Genomic DNA, 23,114 nt, shown 5'->3' with positions numbered 1-23,114 from the left:
GTCTGGGACCTAACCTGTTGTTGGTCTGGGACCCCTCTCGTCGGCATATGGTAAACCTGTGTCGGCTTTCGAAATGCCTTGTCATGAAAGCTTGGAGGTCTCCCGACGTGGCTGATCCCCACGGGCTGGGTGATCCGGGTTAGTAATGTCGTGTGGGTAAAGTGTACCCCCTCTGCAGAGGTTAACAAACTGTTCGAACAGCCGTGCCCACGGTCATGGGCGGATGTGAGGTGATTCCTAGCGTAGTTTTGTTTGACTACTGCTTGTGAAATTGCTGTTGTGAAAATGGGTTCGATGTTTGAAAAATCAGCAGCTGACGGGATCAGCTAGGCCCGGGTGACCGTTTGAAAAGTTGTTGGCCCGGGTGGCCGTTTGAAAAGCTGTTGGCCGGGTGCCAACCTTGTTTCAATTCTAAAGACTGATACATTGCACATACTCCGACCGGACGAGACGCACTATCTCATCCGAGTCGTTTGAGAAGCACTCACCTAGATGTTTATAGAAAAGAGTTCAAATAAAACCAATTGCAAAAACAACAGCCTTTCCTTGAAGCCTGCATTAAACACTTATTTCCCCTGGCTTGCTGAGTACTCCCGTACTCACCCTTGCTCTATATAAATAATCCCCCCCAGTTGCTGATGAAGATGAAGCGGATCCTGCTGATGAGGAGTTCTTCCAGGAGCAAGCCGGTTACGATGAGTTTTAGGGTTTCGGCCTAGTTCCCAAGTCGCGCCTGTGTGTTTGGTCCAAGTCCTGGCTTCCGTTTCCCTTTTGTAATGCAGTTGTGAGCTCGGGATCTGTCCGCAGCCCAACATGACTGTACTTCTACTCTATAATAAAGAGACCTCTGTTGCTGTGATATTCTGTCTCCCTGTGATACCAGCACTGTTTCCTGGGACTGGTATCGATTAACAGGTTAATTTGGAGCGTCACGGGCTAGTTCCGGTCGGGACTAGTTCGGGGCGTGACACCCCTACCGGCGGGTCGTGGGGGGCATGGTGGTAGGGGTAACATCCCATAGGGTTTGACGAATTTTGTTTGAATTTAAATTTGAAAAATGATGGAAAAAATATAAAAATAATTTCCTACAAGTAGTACCTAATTTCTATTGTTACCTGGTGAACAAAGTTTGTGAAATGATGAAGTTTACTTCATATTTTGGAGCTCCACCAAAATTGGAACAAAAATTGAAAAACAAGATATGGGTTTGGATATAAAATCGTGCTTTGTTTAAATACAAATATAAATATATATATATATATATATATATATATATATATATATATATATATATAGCAAAGGTTTTGCCAGAAAATTTATGCAATATTGCATCCTTTTTCTAGAGATATCCACAATTTGTTGAATTTTCCACAATTTTCCAGAATTTTACTGTGTTTTACATTTTTTTTTCTTTTCAGCTTCAACATAGACGCGGTCGCCATGGCTTACCGCACAGTAACCATGTATTACCATGCAGAGTTCATAAATTTGAATCTGAAATTTAGAATATGAATTTATCGCTGTTATAACCGCCGGGGATTGGAAGCCTATTCATTGGTACCTGGTACCGATGCTCATCCTAATCTAGAAGCCGAACTGATTTCCATTATTACCAAAAAAAAAAATTTAAAGCTAGTGGCTACGATAATTGTTGCACAAAATGCACGCCATTTGTACGCTTGATAGCCACAAAAATGCACTACTCTTAATTTCATGATTTCATCCCATCACGGCCCTGAGTTGAGAGAGCCATCTACAAACCGAGCCCTTGATTTGCTGGCAGACAATGAGACAAACAAACACATCTCATCTGGTCGGGTCGGGTGGATCGCTTCAAGATTCGGGCAGGCCACATTTTCCAGCTCCACAAATACACAATCCGGGCCGAGGGTCCAACAAACAAACAGGAGGAGCCAAACGAGACCGGGGTCCGTCCGTCCGTCCGTCGCGAGGACGAACCCCACGTTTTCATCGAGCGAGACGAAACGAAGCAACGGCGCGACACGTACGCCACCACTCGCACACGTACGTACCTCCCGTCCTTCTTCCTCCGCGCAACAGCGATCGAGAGAGTCGTCACTCGTCGCCGTCGCGGGATCCGATCCTTGAGCCGGCCCTGTCCCGTCCCCCTCCGTGCGAAAGGCGCCGCGCGCGCGCACGTTGATTTCGATCGATATATCACCAGTTTGCTCGCTTCCAAGCGGGCACGGGCGCGCGGGCGCGCGGAGTGCGATGGCTCAGGCTCGGTGACGACGACGGCGACGACGACGACGACGACGCGGAGGAACGTACGTACGCGGGTTGTCCCGTAGCCGCGCGGCCGGGGGCGCGGCGGGCGAAATTCCGCGCGCGCGCGGTTGGGGTTGGGTTGGTGGCGCGGACGGGCGGGCGGAAGGACGGACGGGGTGACCACACTGTGCAGTGCAGGAGGCCGTGACGGATCGACGTGATGCCGTGATGGCGTTCGTGACAGAACGTAGGTTGCTTTCCGCTTATCTGATTGGGGCGGGGGTGGGGGTCATGGGGCGGTGCTGTTCGGAGAGGGAGGTGACGTGGGTAAAAAGGAGGGGAGCTTTTTTAGGGTGGTCCCGCCTGATGTGTCCTTGTCCGGTTTAACCGTCTGAGGGTAATTCGAATTGTTATGTTTATGTTAATGCTATAGATCCTGTTTGGGAGGGGGAGGCTAACGGGCGATAGCCCAGCGATCGGTTTGCCTCCTCTCCCCCTATATTCCTCCCTCTTCTCCCCCTTCCTCCTCCCCTTCTTCTCTTTCTACTACAGTATACCACATAATTTTTTTAAAAAAATAAAAGTTAGAAAAATTTATGTATAGAATACTATATATAAAAATTTTGAATTCAAATTCAAATTTGAATCGGGTATGTAAACTTTTGACTTATAAACTTTGGATCTATAAATTTTAGGTGTATAAACTTTAGATGTATAGAAATACTATATATAGAAAATATTTGAATTCAAATTCAAATTTGAATCAGATATAATTCAAATTCAAATTTAAAACGGGTATATAAACTTTTGACTTATAAACTTTAGGTGTATAAACTTTAGATGTATAGAAATACTATATATAAAAAAATATTTGAATTCAAATTCAAATTTGAATCGGATATATAAACTTTTGGTCTCTAAACTTTAGATGTGTAAACTTGAGATGTATAAACTTTAGGTGTATAAATTTACTAAAATAGGAAAGTAATGCGGTGCCAAAAAAGGAAACCAGGTGGAGGGGTGGAGGGATCGCTGCCCCATCCCTAGGGCGATCGATCGCCGAACAGCATTTCCCGGTTTGGGAGAGCTTCTAGCTGCTGCAGGGTGCAGCTTCTCCCAGAATCTCCAGCTCTCCCAAATAGTCCAGATTGTCACTCAAATTCTGAGAATCTGTAGTTGTAGAACACAAAAAATGAATTAGAACCTATAAGCTGGAAAACACAGCTTCTCCAGATTCTCAGAAACTGGCTACCAACCATCAGATTCTCAGAATCTTAAGCTCCCCCAAATAAGGCCTATAGTATATAACCAGTCCTAAAGGGGAAGCATAGGTGGTGTGGTATAGAGTCGTGGGCACATGACTCTACCCATCTAGGTTCAAATCTTGGTGCCCACAAATATTACACACATACATGTGAGCTTTCAACGGGACTTTAGTGAGATCAGGGATGTGCTGCTGGTTTCCATCTCTTAGAGCATGTGTTAGGGGACACATTTGTCGGGGTGTGAGTGTGGTGTTGTGTGTGTAGCGATGTGTGTATCTGTGTGCCTACCATGTAATCTCAAAAAATAAGTTTAAAACAAGGCAAGATATTTGACATATATTGATTGCGCAAGACTATGGAAACATATTTACATTTATAGGTTTGGTTTGGGAGTTTAAAGGTATATACTCCCGGGCCTCTAGGATAAAGCCTATACTCTCACGGGGGTATAGCTCTGAGAGGTTCTTCACCCCTACCGATCGAGAACCACTTAAGACAGTTGTAAGGGTTGTGCATGTTATAAGTAAAATGACTCTAGTATAGTAGTGTTAACAACGGAATTTTGGATCTCACAAGCCGCCGTGTTTTCATATCAACAAGTAGTTAAGATATGATAGTAGAAATAGATACAACATATTGGATAAGAATTTTTTTTTAGGGGAATCAACAAAAGAATTGCGTGTCTTTATTATATTAAGAGGAATAAAATTTATAGGTGTAACCAAACTAAAAGGAAGGGGGAGAAGAGGGAGAAAAAGGAAACGAAACAAGAGATCTTAAGCCTATTCTCGCGTTAACAATGTGACGACCTAGCGACCTAGCACCCTACACAAAGAGCACAGGTGAGCTAGGAAGGTTCGGCAAGCCATCAAAGGGTGGCTTCTTACGCCATGGCCGCGATAACCTCGGGCTAGACTGTATGTAGTTATTAAACACACTGTTGTTTCTTTCTTTCCAAATAGACTAAAGAAGAAAAAAGATATATTGATTGATGTCTTTGTTTAAATCATCTAGAGGTGGATGATCTTGAAGTCATAGTCGTGAATCGGAGATCCTTTTGTGGTTACATAACAAAAATAAAAAAACCACAGAAAAAAATGTCTTGGTAGGTTTTTAGAAATATTTATGGTTATTTACTTTATTTATGGGTTGTTAATTAATTGCTCGGTTCTTTGTTGCACATATTCTGTTCTTTTCTTGCAAATGGAATATGGGTTTAAGATGGTACGGTTGATTTGGACGCGGGGAATGGACCTCAATACATATAAATATGATTTCAGCAATGAACTCAGACTAATCACTCAATCGTCGACATGTGGGCCAATCGGTAGTTGGCGATCTGAAGGGTTAGCATAAAGGAAAATTCGTATGGCCAATCATAAACTGAACTCTGAACATGATAACCACTAGTTTAATCCGATATGCACTGCAATTAAATTGATTCTTGTTTCAGCCTGCCGATTATATCAGATAAATCCCCTAGTCAGGAACCAGATAGGGTACAAGCATGTCGTCAAACTCTTCATCATTATGATTCTATGCAGAGTACGTGATTAACATGAAATTTCATAGTGTCAATTTAGATGTGCCATAAAGGGAACATATATCTTGTTTGGATCCGACAGCAGAGATCCACCCTTTCTGGGGAAAAACTGACAAAAAAAATGTCCATGCACCAAATTCGATAGTACCATTTATCAAGCATGCACCAAATTTTCTACAGATCCTTAAACTGTTTTGAAAAGTTCTACAAACCTTTATGAATACAAAACACAAACTTAGAGACATGTCAGTAAATAACTTTGTTAGAAAAGCTCATGCACTGATGCACAAGTAGACATGAAGCTATATACATCAACTTCATATGCTAGAAAAAACTGTTTTGCCAAGATTCAGGCCACGTTCAGAGAATTCCAAAAAGAAATTCAGAAAAATGCCCCCACATTTCAAACTGGCCCTTCATGGTATCGCGAAAAGAAAAATGATCAACAAACAGATTGCTCTCAATGGCTTGAGAATCACATTTTTTCTTGGAAAGCGAAGGTGACATAGATTAGTCCAGCTCAAGAGGAGGACAGGTACAATATGGTCGTTGGCGATTTCACTTTCAGAACAACGACCTGTCTGAGAACAAATTTTGGAGCCTACCAACTTAGAGTTAGCAAGGCTGACTGCACCACTGTAGCAATTACAGTACTCGACACTGAACATTTGACCCCCCAGGGTACCACAAATTATCAGAGTGGGTGAAAAAAAAATAGAAATCTGATTCTTGCAGAACCAGTCCTGGAGGGAAAAAAATGTCAAAGAATTGCTAGCTCTAGTCAATTTGTGAATAAATATTCAAGCTGAAGTTGCTGTGATGTGCCCCTAGAATGCGAAGGAGAAATTCTACAATATGCGAAAACGTTAGGACACATGATAGTCAGTTTGTGAATAAAGCTTCAAAGTTGAAGATGCTGGACCCCTCTAATTAATGTGAAAACCTAGAAGTTTAATAGTATAGCCCACTACTAGCTCCAAATCATCTATAGCCAATGTAATAGCTAACTCATACAATAGTTGTTTACTATACTATTAATACCTGATCCCACTTGTCATACACACATTACATCTTAGAGTCCGTGCTACAGCTGACTACAGATCTGTAGCCCGCTGCTCTTCTCTCTCTTTCTTTTATCTCTTTAAAATATTTTTATAGCTGGCTTATAGCCTGCTATTGTACCTGCTCTAGGGATACCTGAAGGTCAGAAAGAATCATGGAATTGGACTCGATAGGAAACCAGGTGCCTGATGGAAATCAGGAAATGGACACAACACCTCCTGCAGTGAGCTTACTGCCCAACCCATGATCCCAACATCTTCCAATGGTCTTTTTTAGCTTTTGTTTGTTGAAATGGCTCAGCTCATAAGACCCACATCATTCTGTGTGGTCATTTCTATGGCAATTATTTGTTGGGACGGTTCGACCAACAAAGATTTCATGACAAAATCTCCACAGCAGTTGATGCCTACAAGTCTGCAGCTATGTTAGTTTTCTGCAGATGATAGGATGGGACTAGAAATTGAAACCACCACAGTAACTGGTCATGTGCTAGAATGCTATCTTTACCTCTGCACCTAAATTTGATATGAGCATGGTTCATTGATGAGTAATTGAAATGATATTTATTGGATAAAGGAGGTTCAGTCAGTAGATATATATCGAAGTTACACACACTGCATGGCACTGCAAAAGGTTCTTGTGGACAAGTGAACAGTGGAGAAAGCAATTGCACCAGTGGCTGATTGATTGCCAAATCGATTCCAGTATTTGATAAGATCAAAGGCAAGTTTCTTGAGCAATAGCTACAGTGTCCTGGAGAATTTTCTCTTGAGTTATCCATCTGTTTGGAAAGCTCAGGAAACCTCACAATTGGGTAGCCACATGCTACTACAACTCTATAAGCCAGTATTGGATGTATTCAGAAAAGCTGACCAATCTAATAACGGGTGCCAATGGAGCTGGAAGAAAGTAGCGAAGGATGCTGAAATGTCAAGCTCTGATGCATCAGAGACGAACTAGAAATATCTTGTACGATGGTGAAATTTGAAAAAGAAAGTTTTACAAATATATGAGGAACTGAATCCTATAGATATGCATGAATTTATGTTTGAAAAGGACCCAATTGCAGCCTTGTGGATGATTGATGATACAGATAATTATTAACGCATCTGTCGTGTAAAAGTGAATGTACACATCAATAATGAAAATCGTATAGGAATAAATGAATGGTTTCCTTGGAACAAAACTATTCAGGCATACCAAAACCTGACATTGGGTTGGAAGACCATGGAGATGGCATCATTGTTTCAGAGCCAACAACCGTCACGACGATCTGCGAGGAGTTCATGACAGACCGCCTGTTTGTAGAACTGCTAGATCCCATTGGAGGCATGGATTGCTGCTGCTGGCTCTTTTGCGGGGGTGACTTGGGACGGAGGCTCTCGATCTCTGGAGTTGTAACGACAAGGTGAGGAGCATCTGGAGGTGGATTCCGCCCGCCGCCTCCCTGCCATATTTTTCCATCCCTGTCCATGAAGTTCTTGATGTATGCCTGCAAGCAAGCAAATTTTAGGGCTCAGAACAAGTACTTGAGATGCTCAGATAGTTAGGGTTTAAACTGTTATATGACCTTCCTTGTACCTCTTTATGGAAGTTTGATGAAGATAAGCCTTTCCCAAGAGTTAGCCAGCCCGGACGGATATTATGGTCCTCACCAAAGAGTTCGAGGCGCCTCCTTCCAAGAGCAAAATGCTCGATGATCCTATACATGTCTTCTGGCTTTTTTGTTGAACCTGTATACCAAGAAATAAATAAGTGACTCTTCATGGAGCAAGACAATACTAAATAACAGAGATGATCTGTGCCATAGACATGATTGTTTGTATTAATGTTCTTATAAAGCTCTTGAGGGAGCACACATTTTATTTTATTTTATTTTTGCAAAAGTAGCAAAGTAAGGTACAAATAGAGTGCAACCCAAGGTTCCGAAATAGATTCGACAAGAACTTCAGAGTTTTTCCACTTTTTACAAATTCAAAATTGATCCCTGTCGCAGCATTTATCACACATTATAAATTTCTACCATACCACATTCCCCTATGTTACCACCACTCCAAGTAAATCGGAAAACATGGAGGCTCCCACTGAGCATCAACATGGAAGTATGAACAACTTCACAATAGGGAGCTAAGGGGGGAAAAGAAAAGCAAAAACTGCATGAGGATTCTAAGGCACTGTTGGTATCGAGGTGGATCATGATGATCTCGTTTGCTGCAACTGCTTTAAGAAACTTTTAGCATTTGGCAATCTTTTTTCTAATCTAAGCAGCAAACAATGATATTATTGTGTTCTGAAAATATGCGACAATAGGGAGAGACTAGATAGTTGGATAACATTTTTTTTCTAACTTTATTAGTTTGTAAAACAAACTATAAAGATTAAATATTTAATTTTTTACATCAAATTAAAAAATAAGCACAACACAGCAGCCACAAACAGAGCCTATATGTTATATATGGATAGCTTTCTTGATCTACCATGGCAAAACAAGCCAAGCATCATTAAAGGTAAAGACACAAAAACTGGCAAAGTATGACACTGCAATTCGCAAAGGAATTACTTTATGTGAATGATTAAGTAGCTCTAGGACTCCAAAGCGATAAATGATGTCTCTGAACTGACGTGTGAAAGTTATGAACAACAAATGGAGAATAAGGACATCATCCTACTGAGCATATGCCAGATAATGCACAGTGATACTGATTTTAACGTAAATAATCAACACTATGGTAAATAAAGCCCAAAGTGGCCCACAATGCTTTCACGTTGGCCAGTAGAATTTTTTCTCTCTCTCTCAAATGCAATTGTGTTCGAGCTTCAAATTTTGTGTTGACCCCTACACCTCGTTTTTTTTTTCTTTTCAAAAGAAACTTGTTAAGTTTAGGTGAAAATGTGAAATACAAATATTTACCAAACTGATATTTCGTCAAGAAGATATACATAGTATATTTTTCATCTACATAATAATGCAACAGGAACATTCATACCATCATAAAAATAAATATAACTAAAACTGGAATGGAATAAAGGAGCATGAACAAGGTGTGGAAGCAACTGAAATTATATATCAGGATAAGAGAAGAGACCCAATTGTTCATACAGGAATCAGTGGTAACATTCAATGTAGGAAGCCTCAAGAGTAATGGAGCCATAAGCAAATATGTAATTCAGACGTTGGCAAAGCGGAAACAAGGAGAATAATGATATTAAGGATTATAAAAAGAAAGAATGAAAGAAATACCATCAGTAGGTTCCTCAGCTATTATTATATCAGTATCAATATTTGCATGGATAATATGCCCATCAGTGCTGCGCCGGACAGTTCCTTTTATGCCCATCAAGCAATGCTCCTGCACAAAGAAAGAATTTATACTTAAATAGAAAACTAGTAAAAGTGAAATTATATAAAGAATGGGAAATATAGTCAACTAACCTTTGAATGCTGGAATAATGTATTAGAGTCATGGCGCAGACCTGGTGTTGCATTTTTCTTGTTGGTTTTAATCCAACATATATCCTCACACCTACGAAATCCCCACTACACAAGGAGAAATTTCATCAACATGCATTCCACTACTATTGTTCATCACTTGGTTCAAAATATTGGTACATCCTTCCAAAGAAATTCAATGAAATACCTAAGTATTTATTAAATAAGTGAACATTTTAAGGATACGATCTTTTGCAAATTAAAGCTTGGGAAGAGTAAATGCAGAAAACAGAAAGAGAAGATCAATAATGCTATTTGAATAACGAATGATGCGCAATATGCCACTCATTGTGAGGCTGACTGGACACATACTAGTAAGAATGAGTAGCATATCCATGCCATATATGCGGTTATTCAGAGACATACAAGGAATTGCGCCACCAAGAAATTGGCACAGTAAAAGAGGTGCATAAATCATGTCATGAACATTGCTCTCTGAAGCACAATATTGGCAGATGAATTCTACAAGTTTAATTTAATGCTAATGCCGCAAGACAGCTCAAGTTTGGTAAGTAAATTGTAAATTCAGATTTAGTGCAAAAAGCCATAAAGGACTTTGGTTACTTTGTTGTACTCTCCGAAAAAATATCAGAAATCTAGCAATTTACAAGGACACAAATAAAAACAGCACCTGCAAAAATATGAATTTGTGCGAAGAGGCAGCTGGCCTACCTTCTTCAAGCATTGGCGGCCTTGTTCAAGACCAACACCATCACCAACCCAGAGGAAGATAAATGAGGGTGTATCAGCTATGGCCTGCTGGGTAAAATAAACTTACCATTATAAAGAAATTCCATAAAACATACAGGATGACAAATAAAATAGAAAGGATAGTAAGTCAAAAAAGATAACCTCAATTTTCAAATTCATAATCTCATCAGGAGTCCAATACTCTATATGATCAGTGATACCAGGAGCACGATGAACATATTCCTCCCATGGAGGATCTATAAGAATAACATCAAATTTTGTGCCGAAAAATTCTGGGGAAAGCATATGATCTTTCAGGTCACACTTGTAGTACATTGGTGCTGAAGCTGAGTTAGAAACAATATCATCTTTCCTCTGTATGAGTTCTCTAAGCTTAGGATAGTCCTCCACTACACTTGTAAGCTCCAGTTCTCTGATAAAATTTTGAGGTCGCATGCCAGTATCCACAAAGTTCTGTGAGTAATCATTTTGTTCACCCCGTGAAGGAGCTTTTCCAGCAGGCCCCCGCTGCGGTGTCCAACCCGCAGGTGGTTTATCTTGCAGTATTTCATGATTTGGTGTAGACAATGGATTAAAACCAGTTCCTGGTGCATTCGCTGGAGATCCCAACCCACTGCCTGTTTGATTTAAGTGAATGCTATGATTGGGGCCAGCTGCTACACTGGAAGTGAAACTAGGTCCCGCTACTGGAGGGATAGGAAGGTTGGTTGGAACAGAAAGCATATTCACATCAATACCCCGCGCCCCAGGCCAAACAAGATGCCCGGGAAATGGTGGAATGAAAACACCAGGTCCAAGAGGACCGGGAGAATGGGACATGTTTGGTCCAATTGGTTGCATAGGACCTGGTGGCAGACCAAGAGGTCCAAATGGTGGAGGTGGCATCAGCGGCACTGGAAGTCCCATTCTTTGAGGGTCCCTCACATTTGGTCTTCCTCGTAAACCTCTAGAGGGCCTACTACCTTTTGGCCCTTGCTGAGGAGTTGGAGAAATTATACTCCCACTGCCACTTGGACCGGCTCCTGAATTATTTGATGCTATTGCTCCTCCTCTCCCAGTATGAGAATCGGAAGGAATTTTACCATCCATGTTTTGGACATCATCATAGTATCTCTCCTGTGCATCCTCACCATTTCCATAATTTCTTTTGTTCTCCTCAGATGGATCACTTGTTCCAGGTGTTAAATCCTGAAGGGATCCCATGTTGATTCTTCTTCCAGAAACAGAGCTCTCCCTTCCAAAATCAAGGTTCCTATTAGGCCGAATTTCTATTGAATCAGAACTGTCATATCGATTTCCATATGATGAAGGACCTTTGCTGCTCTCATATCTGCCCCTGGAATCTTTCCTGTACCCAGACCTTCCATGAAAATTTCCCCCATCTAACCTTTCTTGTCCATGCCTCCATTCTGCACCAACATCATAGTCGTTAGGCTCCTTCGAATCATGCCTTTGACGACTCCCCCAATGTTCTTTAGATCCTTCCAACTCTCTATTTCTGTCCCTCCCTCTATAGGACTTATAATCTCCATGAGCATCCACTCTTATTTTTTCTTTCATGCTTATGTTTCTTTCATTATCTGAGTCCGAATGACCTTGGTCGCCATCATCCTTTTCTCTATGATGTCTAGCTTCTTTGTTTCTTCCATCCCTTGACAATGCATGCCCATCCTTGTCTACATAAGGCAGCATATCCTTTGTTTCCACATTATCACTTATTCTATTTGTACCTTCCACTTGATCCATGCATTTCTCATCGCTCTCTTCAGACTTTGCATTGTAATGCAATGTATTTTGTCTAGTATTATCAACAGAATCAACTATCCTATCATCTCTAGCTGGAGGTGAGTCGTACCTTGGATCAATTGATCGTCTATCTTGATCATTCTTATCAGTTCTGGCTGAACCCTTTCTCCTCTCAGTGTCTTCCCATCTTTCACTCAATTCATTCCTGTAATCATGAGCCTCTCTTGCGCTCCTGTTCTTACTTTGATCAGCAGAGGACCTACTATCTCTTGTATCAGCTCTATCAGAACTGGTCCGATCAGAGGACCTGCTTTTACTACGAGAGACATCATGACCGGAAGTTCTGGAGCCAGATCTTCTTGAAGAATCCCAATCATTATTGTCCTCTCTTCTCCTCCTGCTGCTATCCCCATCTCTGTCCTTGTACCCGTCGGACAATCTCCTCTCACTTCTCTCTTCTGGGCTTCTCCTTGGGACCTTGGACACCCGTGATTCCCTTCTTACATCGTAATCATCCTCATCACCTTCATCATCATAGATGTACCTTGTTGACTTGCCAGAACGATTTTTTCTGTCTTCGACATCCTCATGTTCGTCATCTTCCTTCCAACTGCTCCTAGCATCAACATCGTCATCAGCATCTCTCTTGTCACGACTTCGACTAGAATCAGACCCTTCCATTGCAGAAGCTCTCTAAGGCATATATGCTCAACAGAGTTAAGCCAACAGGAAAGTTTATAATTTCCTGCAGAAACAACGCCATATATGGGATTCATACGCAGCACAACTGGACACCCTATTGACCGGAAACGCTAACCGCAACTTTGAAGACATATGCTATCATCACCAAAAAAGAGAAGAGCTAATAAATAAAAAAGTTGGACACCAAGGAAGGGCTTGGTGTCAATGATTTTAAGAAGAAAGAAGCAAAATATTTCCGGTGAGCATGCTCGAGGAGAATCGAACCCAGGCGGATGGGGTGCATGCCAGCCAACCCTGCCACTACACTATGAGTGCATCTCAAGAGGTAATAAATACGAATCAAAATCAAATCCATCTCTATAGCCACATGAAACTTCTAATTATATTGATACCAAATTTATAATGACAACCAAGCTACCGGTTTTGCAGTTATATCACGTAAATCATCAACGCCCGCTAGCCACGTCGGACGCCATGGCGGCGAATCACCTACAGAACCACACCTAGGAGTTATGTGAATCCGTTTCCATATTTAGAGGGATAGAATACCCGGATTCATACTAAATAAAGCTAGGTAGACTAAACAGTTAGGTGAACCTTTTCATTGCTTGATTTACTTCAGTTAAATATCACACCGACCAGTACTTGTTCTTTACTCAACTTACTCCAACTACAACCGTGGGAAAATTAGCACACTGAGCTTAAGTGATTCAGAGCATGGAACCAGCGATCCACCGCGACATGTGATTGGAGGTAAGAGCATGTGAACCTATACCTGCGGAGCAACCGCGACTGCGACCGACGCGCGGCGACGGGGCGAGCGGACGACGAGAGAGAGAGAGAGAGGCTAGCGGTGGGGGGGAGTGGCGCCCGCGGCGGCTTGGTCCGGCGAGGAGCTCGCGGGGAGCAGAGCGGCGGCTGGGGGAAGCGGGAGATGGAGCTAGGGTTTGGGCGGCGGCGGCGCGCCGAGCGTGCGGGCGGCGGCGCGGGGGGCGGAGGCGGAGGCAGCGCGGCCGCGGGCGGCGACCGTACGGACACGCCCAAGCACAGGCAGGTCCCCCGTAGTTGAGGACGGATCTAGAAGGGCCGGTCCATGGGCCGGTTAACATTTGGGCAATCGTCGGCCCATTGCTATTTAGGCCGTGGAGGAAGTGCGGGCTCGTGGGCTGATCCAACAGTGCGGGTGCTTTGGGCAGTAGGAAAAAGTACACCCAAGGTCCCTCAACTTATCATCGAGTTACAAAATCATCCCCCAACCGCAAAACCAGATACCGGGCGTTCCTCAACTAACAAAACCGTTCACTTTACATCCTTCGGTGCTTTTGACCCCGGTTTTATCTGACGTGGCGGCTGAGTCAGCGTGGGCCCCACATGTCACAATACCAGGTCATCTGTCCCCCTCTTCTCTCCCTTCCTCATCTCTCTCTCACTTCTCTCCTCTCTGTAGGGCGGCTGGCGGGTGGGGAGGAGGTCCGGCGGCGGCGGCGGCGGCGCGTGCGACCTCGGGGTTGGACCGTCGGAGAGGCCCGGGAGGCGGCGGCGGCGGCGACGACGACACGGGAGAAGGGAGGTGGCGGCGGCTGCAACGCTTGAGAAGGGAGAAGCGGCCGGAGGCGCCGGCGCGGGAAGAAGCTGTCTTCGGCGTCGTGCCCGCTCCGCCCACCACCGCCTGCTCCACCCGCCGCTACCCCGCGCTCACACACACCCGCCAGCGACGCCGCTGACGGCGCGGACGAAAGATCTGCGGCCATGGACGACGACGGCGGCGACGTCCTCGCTCTCCCCGTCCCGATCCCCGTCGGCGCCATCTTCCTCTCCTGCGGCGCGCCTGCCCGCCGCTCGTCTGCTCCGCCGACCGGCCGCTCCCCGCGCAGTCGGCGGCGGCGAAGGTGACCGTGCCGGCGTCGAGGTCGTGGCCGACGTGGATGTTCTGCTGCGCGAGGTTCCCGAGGATGGACACCGGCTGCTGCTCCGTTATCGCCACGATCGCCAGGCACAGCGTCCCTTCCTGCACCATCACGAACGCGTTCTCCGGCATCAGCGCCAACGTCAAGTCCGGCGTCAAGTCCGAACTCCAGCGTCAAGTCCGGACTCGCCTGTTCGGTTCACTTCCTGCTGGCTGTACACAAGAGGTCATTCAAGATCAGTAACTCATACTCTATTCTAGCAAGCTGGCTGTTGGTGAGAATTCTGAATTCTCATTGCATCGCCTAACGAAGATCGGAGTGCTATACATCAATCAATTTCTCAGCTGGGAGTGTTACTCCTGCATTGCTCTACAATTTATGGGTCATGTAATTTGATCTCTCACAGAATGTATAGCGAGGTAAGACAGCGAAACCGGCGCCACAAAATATCTTGAAATCCTGTTCTTCTGATAAAAGAACAGCTTAGCTTGAGATTGTTCTGTTCACTTACAAAGCTTATTTTTGCATTTCTGTATCTTACTATCCTTTCTACATAAGTACTGTGATTATCTGAACAAGATTCCACGATGGAGTATAGATGTTTATCGATGTGATTTGTGATTCTCTCTCCGGCTTCCACCTCCTGCCCGGCCACCTCGTAGCACAGCTGCAGCAGCCCGTCCGGCGACTGCACCGGCGGCAGCGTGATCCAGCGGGAGAGCTCGTCGACAAGTGGTCCCATCAGAGCTGGGTCGAGGAATGTCAGCGTCGTGCCGGAGTCCACGATGATGCGGGAGCTCGCCGCCGACGCCACCGTCTTGTTGCCGACCTTGACGGAGTCGAGGACCACGGTGTAGTACGTGTCCACGTCCCCAACGACGAGCGGCGTGCTTGCCGCTCCGGGCTCGGTGACGTTGGCGAGGGCACCGAAGTTGAGCGCCGACGAGGTGTTGACGGAGTGCGGGACGAGGCAGTACGACTGTAGGAGAATCTCTGGCCGAGCGATGCCGCGCCGCCGAGCTACGTCACGAGGGAGACCGCGCCGCCGCCGAGCCCGACCAGCCTGTCGCCCGGGAACGAGTCGGCCCGTCGCAGTGGAGCAGCCGAACTTGACGCTGCCCATGCCGCCTCGTGGTCGTGGACCTCGTGGGTGGCGGCCGGCGGGGGATCCCGCACGTCGTTCCTACCCCCGCCGCCCCTCCCCCACTTCCCGCCCGCAGCTGCTTCCCCACCGCTGCGGCGTCGCCCGTCGCTGCCATCAAATTGGAGAGGAGTCAAAGAGAGATGAGGAAGGGAGAGAAGAGGGGAGGAGAGAGATGACCTGGCATTCTGACATGTGGGGCCCACGTGGGTCTCACGCTGATTCAGCCGTCACGTCATACAAAACCGGGTCAAAATCACATGAGGATCAAAAGTGAACGGTTTTGTTTGTTGAGGGACGTCCGGTATCTGGTTTTGCGGTTGGAGGATGATTTTGTAACTCGATGACAAGTCCGACCTTCGGTGTACTTTTTCCTTGGGCAGAATGTGGGTTCGCGCAGGCCACGCCATGTTACTTATAGTTATATGGGCCTAAACGGGTTAGTAGATGTGCCGGCCGTTAGTAATGGACCGCGTAGATGCGACCAATTGTTCTGTGGGCTGAAGGGCACGGAAAGTGTGGATTCTTAGGCCTATCCAACAGAGCCGCATTTTTGGGCCGCCCAGATAACATGGCCATGAGCCCAAACACGGGGTCAGGCTGTGGGCCGCGGAGAGGACACCACGACGGGCGGGCTGGAGGACCCATGGGATTAAAGGAAAAGGTACACCCAAGGTCCCTCAAGTTGTCATCGATTTACAAAATCGTCCTTGAACTGCAAAACCAGATACAACGCATTCCTTATCTTACAAAACCAGTGCAAACTAGGTCCCTCGGCGGTTTTGATCCGGTTTTGGCCGATATGGCAGCTGACTCAGCATGGGACCCACATGGGCCCCACATGTCAGGATGCCACGCCATCATCCTCTCTCCTTCCCTTCCTCTCCCTTTCTCTCTCTTCTCTGTCTTCTCGCAGGCCAGTCGGCGGGGCGAAATGGGAGGGAAGAGAGCAACGGTGGCCGGCGACACGCGGCAGCGAGGGTGACATGAGAGAAGAGGAAGCAGCGGTAGTAGAGGCCACAGCCGTTGTCTAGCGAGGTGGCGAGGGCGGCGGGAGAAGGCGAGGTGGGGGTTGACCGCCATGGGAGAAGGCGAGGTAGGGGCGACCGTTCCTCCCTCTTGGCGCCGCGGCTAACGGCGGGCTGCCCCGGCACGGTGTGGGGGCGCAGCTGTCGGCCAACCGTGGGTAGCGCGCGGCTCTCCGTCGGGGCTGATGGTGCGGAGCAGCGTGGGGGCCGCCCTCAGGCACGGTGCCGCCCTGGATCCAGCCGTCGGCGGCGGTGGATGTGGCGAGGGACGGCGGCACGAAGATGGAGGAGATGGGGAAGAGGAAGAGGTGGTGCGCGTCACGCCCACCCGCCCGCTCCACGCCGCCGGCTTCGCCACCCGCCACCTGCCGGCTTCGCGCGCCACCGCCTTGCTGGCTTGCCTGCTCCGCCCCACTCGACGACGCCCGACAGTGTGGCAGTGTCATCATCGTTGAAGCTAGAGGCCATCTGATGGGGGACCGCCAAGCTGCAGGCCACCCGCGATGAGGTGGAGGATGAGGTCGTCCTCCGTCCGAGCTTCCTTCTCGCCAGCGGTGCGCGGGCTCCGCCGATTCTTTCCACCGACGACACAAAGAGGGGACGAGGAGCAGTGTTTGGAGCAGCGACGACGAGACACGACGGCGTGGAGTGCGCTCCCCATCTCCTCTGATGCCTTCCATCGCGCCACCGTTGTCTCCACCGCCATCTCCCTTTTCGCCTTCTCCACCCGCCGCCGGTCTACCTCGCCGTCGCCCCTCTCCGCCCACCACCGGTCTACCTCATCATCGGCCCACTCCGCCCGCCGCCGCCCCGCTCCATCCTGCCGGCTCCATGCGCCGCCGCTCCACGGGTGGGATGAGAGAGAAGAGAGGGGATGAGAGAGGAGAGGATCGGAGAGAGGGGAGGGGATGAAGAGGCTGACGGGTGGGGGCCACGTGGGTCCCACCGTGAGTCAGCTGCCACGTGGACAAAACTGGAGTCAAAATCGCCGAGGGACCTACTTTGCACTGGTTTTATAAGATGAAGGATGCGCTACATCCGGTGTTTTGCGGTTAGGGGACGATCTTGTAACTCGATGACAAGTTGAGGGACCTTCGGTGTACTTTTTCCAGTATTAAATGGTCGACGTCACAGTTGGGTCGAGCTGGGTCGAGCTGACCTTTTTACCAGTTTAACAGGTTTGTCTAAATCTCTACTATTATAAAATTTTTGGTGTTACGTCATTCGTATTTAATAAATTTTTGGTGTTACGTCATTCGTATTTAATTGATTTTTAATTTTAACATCCGACTCTTATATATCCTCCCGTATTTATCCTTCGTCATCACATAGTGGGTGCCGTGAGTCCGACTCTCTATCATTGCCCACGTATGCAACTAGTCAGCAACAACAAAGAACGCATGTATGCAAGTATACCACAAATTGCTCCAACGAACTTCTTTTCACCAATTAGAAAATACAGCGCAGCACACAAATTGAACGAAAAAAATCTATCTCTACTATTATAAAAATTGAAAATATTTCCGCCGATACTTTTGGTATGTCATTCGTATTTGAGTCGGTTTTTAAATTTATTCGCTTTTAGAAATACATAAGGAGTCGTATAAGAAATAATTAAAAAAAACTCGCATGCTAACTTGGAACAATAGTCGTACTCCTAATTGCTTCTTGTCGGACCATAAGAAAGCAACGTATAAGATATGGCTATCATCTTAAAGAGGCTTCCGAATTACATATCAATACTATCAAAATAAAAATCTCATATACTTTTAAAACAAAAAAAAATCTAACAATAATACAATTAAAATAACCTTCACATGTCGCAACGCACAGACAATTTTTCTAGTTTATTAAAAAAAATTAGCAACATCTGTTGGAATTAATGAATGGGCCTTAGATAACTCGAAGATTAATTCTTTGGAAAATCATAAAAGCCCACCTCATGGGATGGCATGCATGTGGAGTTTAGTACCACCTTGCTTATTCTAGGAGAGGGGGACCTCTTTAAAAGGGAGGATGCCCTCCTAGCCACTTGAAGCATATGTGGTGGAGAGAAGAGGGGGAACACACGCGCGCGACTTATCCGGATCGGTTACGCGCAGTGGAGATCGTGCGGGCGCTCTGATCAAGCGACCCTTCTCTATATAAACCGAGCCGTCGCCTTCACGCAACACACGCGAAATCAGTCTAGGGTTTGCCTCCGACTCTGTGCTGCACCGTCGCTCGTAGATTACTCCATCCCGCTCGCCGGCGTGCACCTGCGATCGGGAGAGCAGGTCTCCAGAACCTCTGCCTTCGACGTTTTTGCCTCCGACTCTGTGCTGCACCGTCGCTCGTAGATTACTCCATCCCGCTCGCCGGCGTGCACCTGCGATCGGGAGAGCAGGTCTCCAGAACCTCTGCCTTCGACGTTCCGCACCGGGAGAAGGCGGCAATAAAGTTTTTGGGAAGCGCTTTGCGCGACTGCTCCCTGTTCGTCCGCGACGGCTCGTCTTCCTCTTCGCTCGCGTGTTGCGTGCCTTTGTAGACGCCTGCGAAAAGTTTCGACCGAGCAGCCGGTCTTTTTGCCACCTCGGTACATGTTCAATATGTTGCGCATATTTGATCTGTTCATGTTATACTGTGTAGTTTACATGTGTAGATCTAATGATGCGTTCATGCTAGTTTTCATCTGTAATGTCATGATTTATTTATGGAATAGATTAAATCATTATATGCCTATAATCTCAACAATCCAAAAATCTTATTATAGGCATTGTGATTTTACTATGGCTGGTTTTGCCGATGCACTGAGGCCGGATAAATTCACCGGTGTGCATTTTAAGAGATGGCAGATCAGGGTCACTCTGTGGCTGACAGCTATGAAATGCTTCTGGGTGAGTACTGGCAAACCTGAAGGAGTTCTTACTGCTGAACAGCAGAAGCAATTCGAGGAAGCCACTACTCTCTTTGTGGGATGCATTCTTAGCGTTCTTGGCGATCGTCTGGTCGAGGTGTATATGCATATGACCGACGCTAAGGAGTTGTGGGATGCACTGAATACTAAATTCGGTGCTACTGATGCTAGCAATGGTCTGTATATCATGGAGCAGTTTCATAACTACAAGATGGCTGACAACCGTTCTGTAGTCGAACAGGCTCATGAGATACAAACCATGGCTAAGGAACTCGAACTCCTTAAGTGTGTCTTACCCGACAAATTTGTGGCCGGGTGCATTATTGCGAAACTACCTCCATCTTGGAGAAGTTTCGGTACTACACTCAAACACAAGAGACAGGAATACTCCGTTGAGGGGTTGATAGCGTCTTTTGATGTTGAGGAGAAAGCTCGGGAAAAAGATGCCGCGTCTAAGGGCGATGGTGGACAGTCCAGTACCAATGTTGTGCACAAGGCCCAGAACAAGAGCAAAGGGAAATACAAAGCTCAGCAGACCACCAACTTCAAGAAGCAGAAGAAGAATAACAACAATCCTAATCAGGATGAAAGGACTTGCTTTGTGTGTGGCCAACTTGGTCATCTGGCTAGGAAGTGTCCACAGCGCAAGGGGATGAAGGCACCTGCAGGGCAGACTTCTAAGTCTGCTAATGTGACCATTGACAACACTGGAGATGGAAGCAGGTATGGTAATTTACCTACTGTTTTTTCAGTTAATCAGTCTACTAATTGGTGGGTTGATACTGGGGCCAATGTACGTGTTTGTGTTGACATCTCATTGTTTTCTTCTTATCAGGACGCACGGGGTTCCACCGTCCTAATGGGGAATGTGTCACATGCTTCTGTTCATGGTGTTGGCACGGTAGATCTGAAGTTTACTTCGGGAAAGATCGTGCAGCTGAAGAACGTGCAGCATGTCCCTTCTATCGACAGGAATCTTGTTAGTGGCTCCCGTCTGACTAGAGACGGATTTAAGTTGGTTTTTGAGTCTAATAAAGTAGTCGTGTCTAAACATGGATATTTTATTGGTAAAGGTTATGAGTGCGGAGGCCTATTCCGCTTTTCCCTTTCTGATTTCTGCAATAAGTCTGTGAATCATATTTGTGGCAGTGTGTATGATGAGGCTAATGTTTGGCACTCACGTTTATGTCATATTAATTTTGGCTTGATGTCTCGGCTTTCCAGCATGTGTTTAATTCCTAAGTTTTCCATTGTCAAAGGTTCTAAGTGCCATAGTTGTGTGCAATCGAAGCAACCTCGCAAGCCTCACAAGGCTGCCGAGGAAAGAAACTTGGCACCACTAGAACTCCTACATTCAGATCTTTGTGAAATGAATGGGGTGTTAACAAAGGGTGGAAAACGATATTTCATGACTTTGATTGATGATGCTACTAGATTTTGCTACATGTACTTGTTGAAAACCAAAGACGAGGCTCTAGACTATTTTAACATTTATAAGGCAGAAGTTGAAAATCAACTTGACAGAAAGATAAAAAGACTTAGGTCTGATCGTGGTGGAGAGTTTTTCTCAAACGAATTTGACTTATTCTATGAGGAACATGGCATCATACATGAGAGGACGCCTCCCTATTCTCCCGAGTCTAATGGGATTGCTGAAAGGAAGAACCGCACACTGACTGACTTGGTGAATGCCATGTTGGACACTGCAGGACTACCTAAGGCATGGTGGGGGGAGGCATTGTTGACCTCGAATCATGTGTTAAACAGAGTTCCTAACAGAAATAAGGACAAAACACCATATGAGATATGGATTAGGAGAAAACCATCACTTTCTTATTTACGCACATGGGGGTGATTGGCGAAAGTCAATGTACCAATAACGAAGAAGCGCAAACTGGGACCTAAGACTGTGGACTGTGTCTTTCTGGGATATGCTCATCACAGCATTGCCTATAGATTTTTAATAGTCAAATCCGAGGTACCTGACATGCATGTTGGTACAATTATGGAGTCTCGTGATGCTACCTTCTTTGAGAGCTTTTTCCCAATGAAGGATACACATAGTAGTTCGAGCCAACCATCTGAAATAATTCCCCGTTCAATCACACCACCAAAACAAACTGAACATACACATGAACATGTCACTGAGGAGGATGACAGTGAAGCTCCTCGAAGGAGTAAGAGACAAAGGACGGCTAAGTCCTTTGGTGATGATTTCACTGTGTACCTCGTGGATGACACTCCTAAGTCAATTTCAGAAGCATATGCATCTCCTGATGCAGACTACTGGAAGGAGGTTGTCCGTAGTGAAATGGATTCCATTATCGCTAACGGGACTTGGGAGGTGACAGAGCGACCCTATGGGTGTAAACCTGTGGGATGCAAGTGGGTGTTCAAGAAGAAGCTTAGGCCTGACGGTACTATTGAAAAGTACAAGGCTCGGCTTGTTGCTAAGGGCTACACTCAGAAAGAAGGCGAAGATTTCTTTGACACTTACTCACCTGTTGCTAGATTGACCACAATTCGTGTGCTACTTTCCCTAGCAGCCTCACATGGTCTTCTCGTTCATCAAATGGACGTTAAGACAGCTTTTCTTAATGCAGAGCTGGATGATGAGATCTATATGGATCAGCCTGATGGGTTTGTAGTTGAAGGTCAAGAAGGCAAGGTGTGCAAATTGTTGAAGTCTTTGTATGGTCTGAAACAAGCTCCTAAGCAATAGCATGAGAAATTTGACAAGACATTGACATCTGCAGGCTTCGCAGTCAATGAGGTAGATAAATGTGTGTACTATCACCATGGTGGGGGTGAGGGAGTTATTTTATGCTTGTATGTTGATGACATACTGATATTTGGGACAAACCTTGAGGTGATAAATGATGTTAAATCATTTTTGTCTCAAAATTTTGATATGAAGGATTTGGGAGTAGCTGATGTTATCTTAAACATTAAGCTAATTAGAGGTGAGAATGGGATTACACTCTTGCAGTCCCATTATGTGGAGAAGATCTTGAATCGCTTTGGCTACATTGATAGTAAGCCTTCTCCAACACCTTATGATGCTAGCTTGTTGCTTCGCAAGAACAAGAGAATTGCTAGGAATCAACTGGAATACTCCCAAATCATTGGCTCGTTGATGTACCTAGCTAGTGCAATGTCACACCCCGAAGTTTTCCTCCCAAGCCAAATTGTAAATTACAAATGACCCCAAGAAAATGCAGAGGAAATCAGGATAAAACCCTAAGAAAACAATGCAAACAATAATCGGATTTGACATGTGGAATTTTTCTTGAATTCTACATGTCGAAATGCATTAACAGGATTTTTAGTGGAATTTTCAGAGCTCTAGAAATAATTTTTAACCAATTAAAAATCACTAAAGTGCAATTTTTAA

General features: G+C 45.6%; 1 protein-coding gene, 1 long non-coding RNA gene and 1 pseudogene across 5 annotated transcripts; 1 reads left to right on the top strand and 2 right to left on the bottom strand.

Annotated features, from left to right (window-relative positions):
• Positions 1-7,177: 7,177 nt before the first annotated feature.
• Positions 7,178-13,800, bottom strand: LOC4348759 (N6-adenosine-methyltransferase non-catalytic subunit MTB). 4 transcript variants are annotated; one of them, XM_026020834.2, is made up of 8 exons: positions 13,524-13,800; positions 13,167-13,237; positions 10,442-12,791; positions 10,262-10,348; positions 9,533-9,637; positions 9,341-9,449; positions 7,681-7,832; positions 7,178-7,591 (listed from the first exon to the last, which is right to left on the bottom strand). In XM_026020834.2, exons 3-8 carry the CDS (start codon positions 12,725-12,727, stop codon positions 7,286-7,288), a joined length of 3,045 nt encoding a protein of 1,014 aa, XP_025876619.1. In that variant the 5' UTR covers positions 12,728-12,791; positions 13,167-13,237; positions 13,524-13,800; the 3' UTR covers positions 7,178-7,285. The 4 variants fall into 4 exon arrangements, with proteins under 4 accessions (XP_025876619.1, XP_015614540.1, XP_025876618.1 ...); XM_015759054.3 differs by lacking the exon at positions 13,167-13,237 and having other exon boundaries at positions 10,262-10,345; XM_026020833.2 differs by lacking the exon at positions 13,167-13,237 and having other exon boundaries at positions 13,524-13,690.
• Positions 13,801-14,775: 975 nt separating this feature from the next.
• LOC4348757 (uncharacterized) lies at positions 14,776-16,026 on the bottom strand (annotated as a pseudogene).
• A 3,550-nt stretch (positions 16,027-19,576) lies between these two features.
• Positions 19,577-20,928, top strand: LOC136353653 (uncharacterized). Its single transcript, XR_010737030.1, has 2 exons — positions 19,577-20,443; positions 20,556-20,928. It is a non-coding gene; the product is annotated as an uncharacterized lncRNA (long non-coding RNA).
• Positions 20,929-23,114: the final 2,186 nt, after the last annotated feature.

Source organism: Oryza sativa, chromosome 10, assembly GCF_034140825.1.
Source record: "Oryza sativa Japonica Group chromosome 10, ASM3414082v1".
NCBI lineage: Eukaryota > Viridiplantae > Streptophyta > Magnoliopsida > Poales > Poaceae > Oryza > Oryza sativa.
The sequence above is the reverse complement of the archived record's forward strand: the minus strand, read 5'-3'. Positions and strand labels throughout refer to the sequence as shown.

What these genes read in the sequence shown, in the direction of transcription:
- LOC4348759 (XM_026020834.2), bottom strand. Translation starts at nt 12,727, where the DNA reads ATGGAAGGGTCTGATTCTAGTCGAAGTCGTGACAAGAGAGATGCTGAT. An exon ending in GCCGCCAATGCTTGAAGAAG is followed by an intron (nt 9,638 to 10,261) that starts GTAGGCCAGCTG and finishes CTCCTTGTGTAG; the next exon opens with TGGGGATTTCGTAGGTGTGA. An exon ending in CATCAAACTTCCATAAAGAG is followed by an intron (nt 7,592 to 7,680) that starts GTACAAGGAAGG and finishes GCTTGCTTGCAG; the next exon opens with GCATACATCAAGAACTTCAT.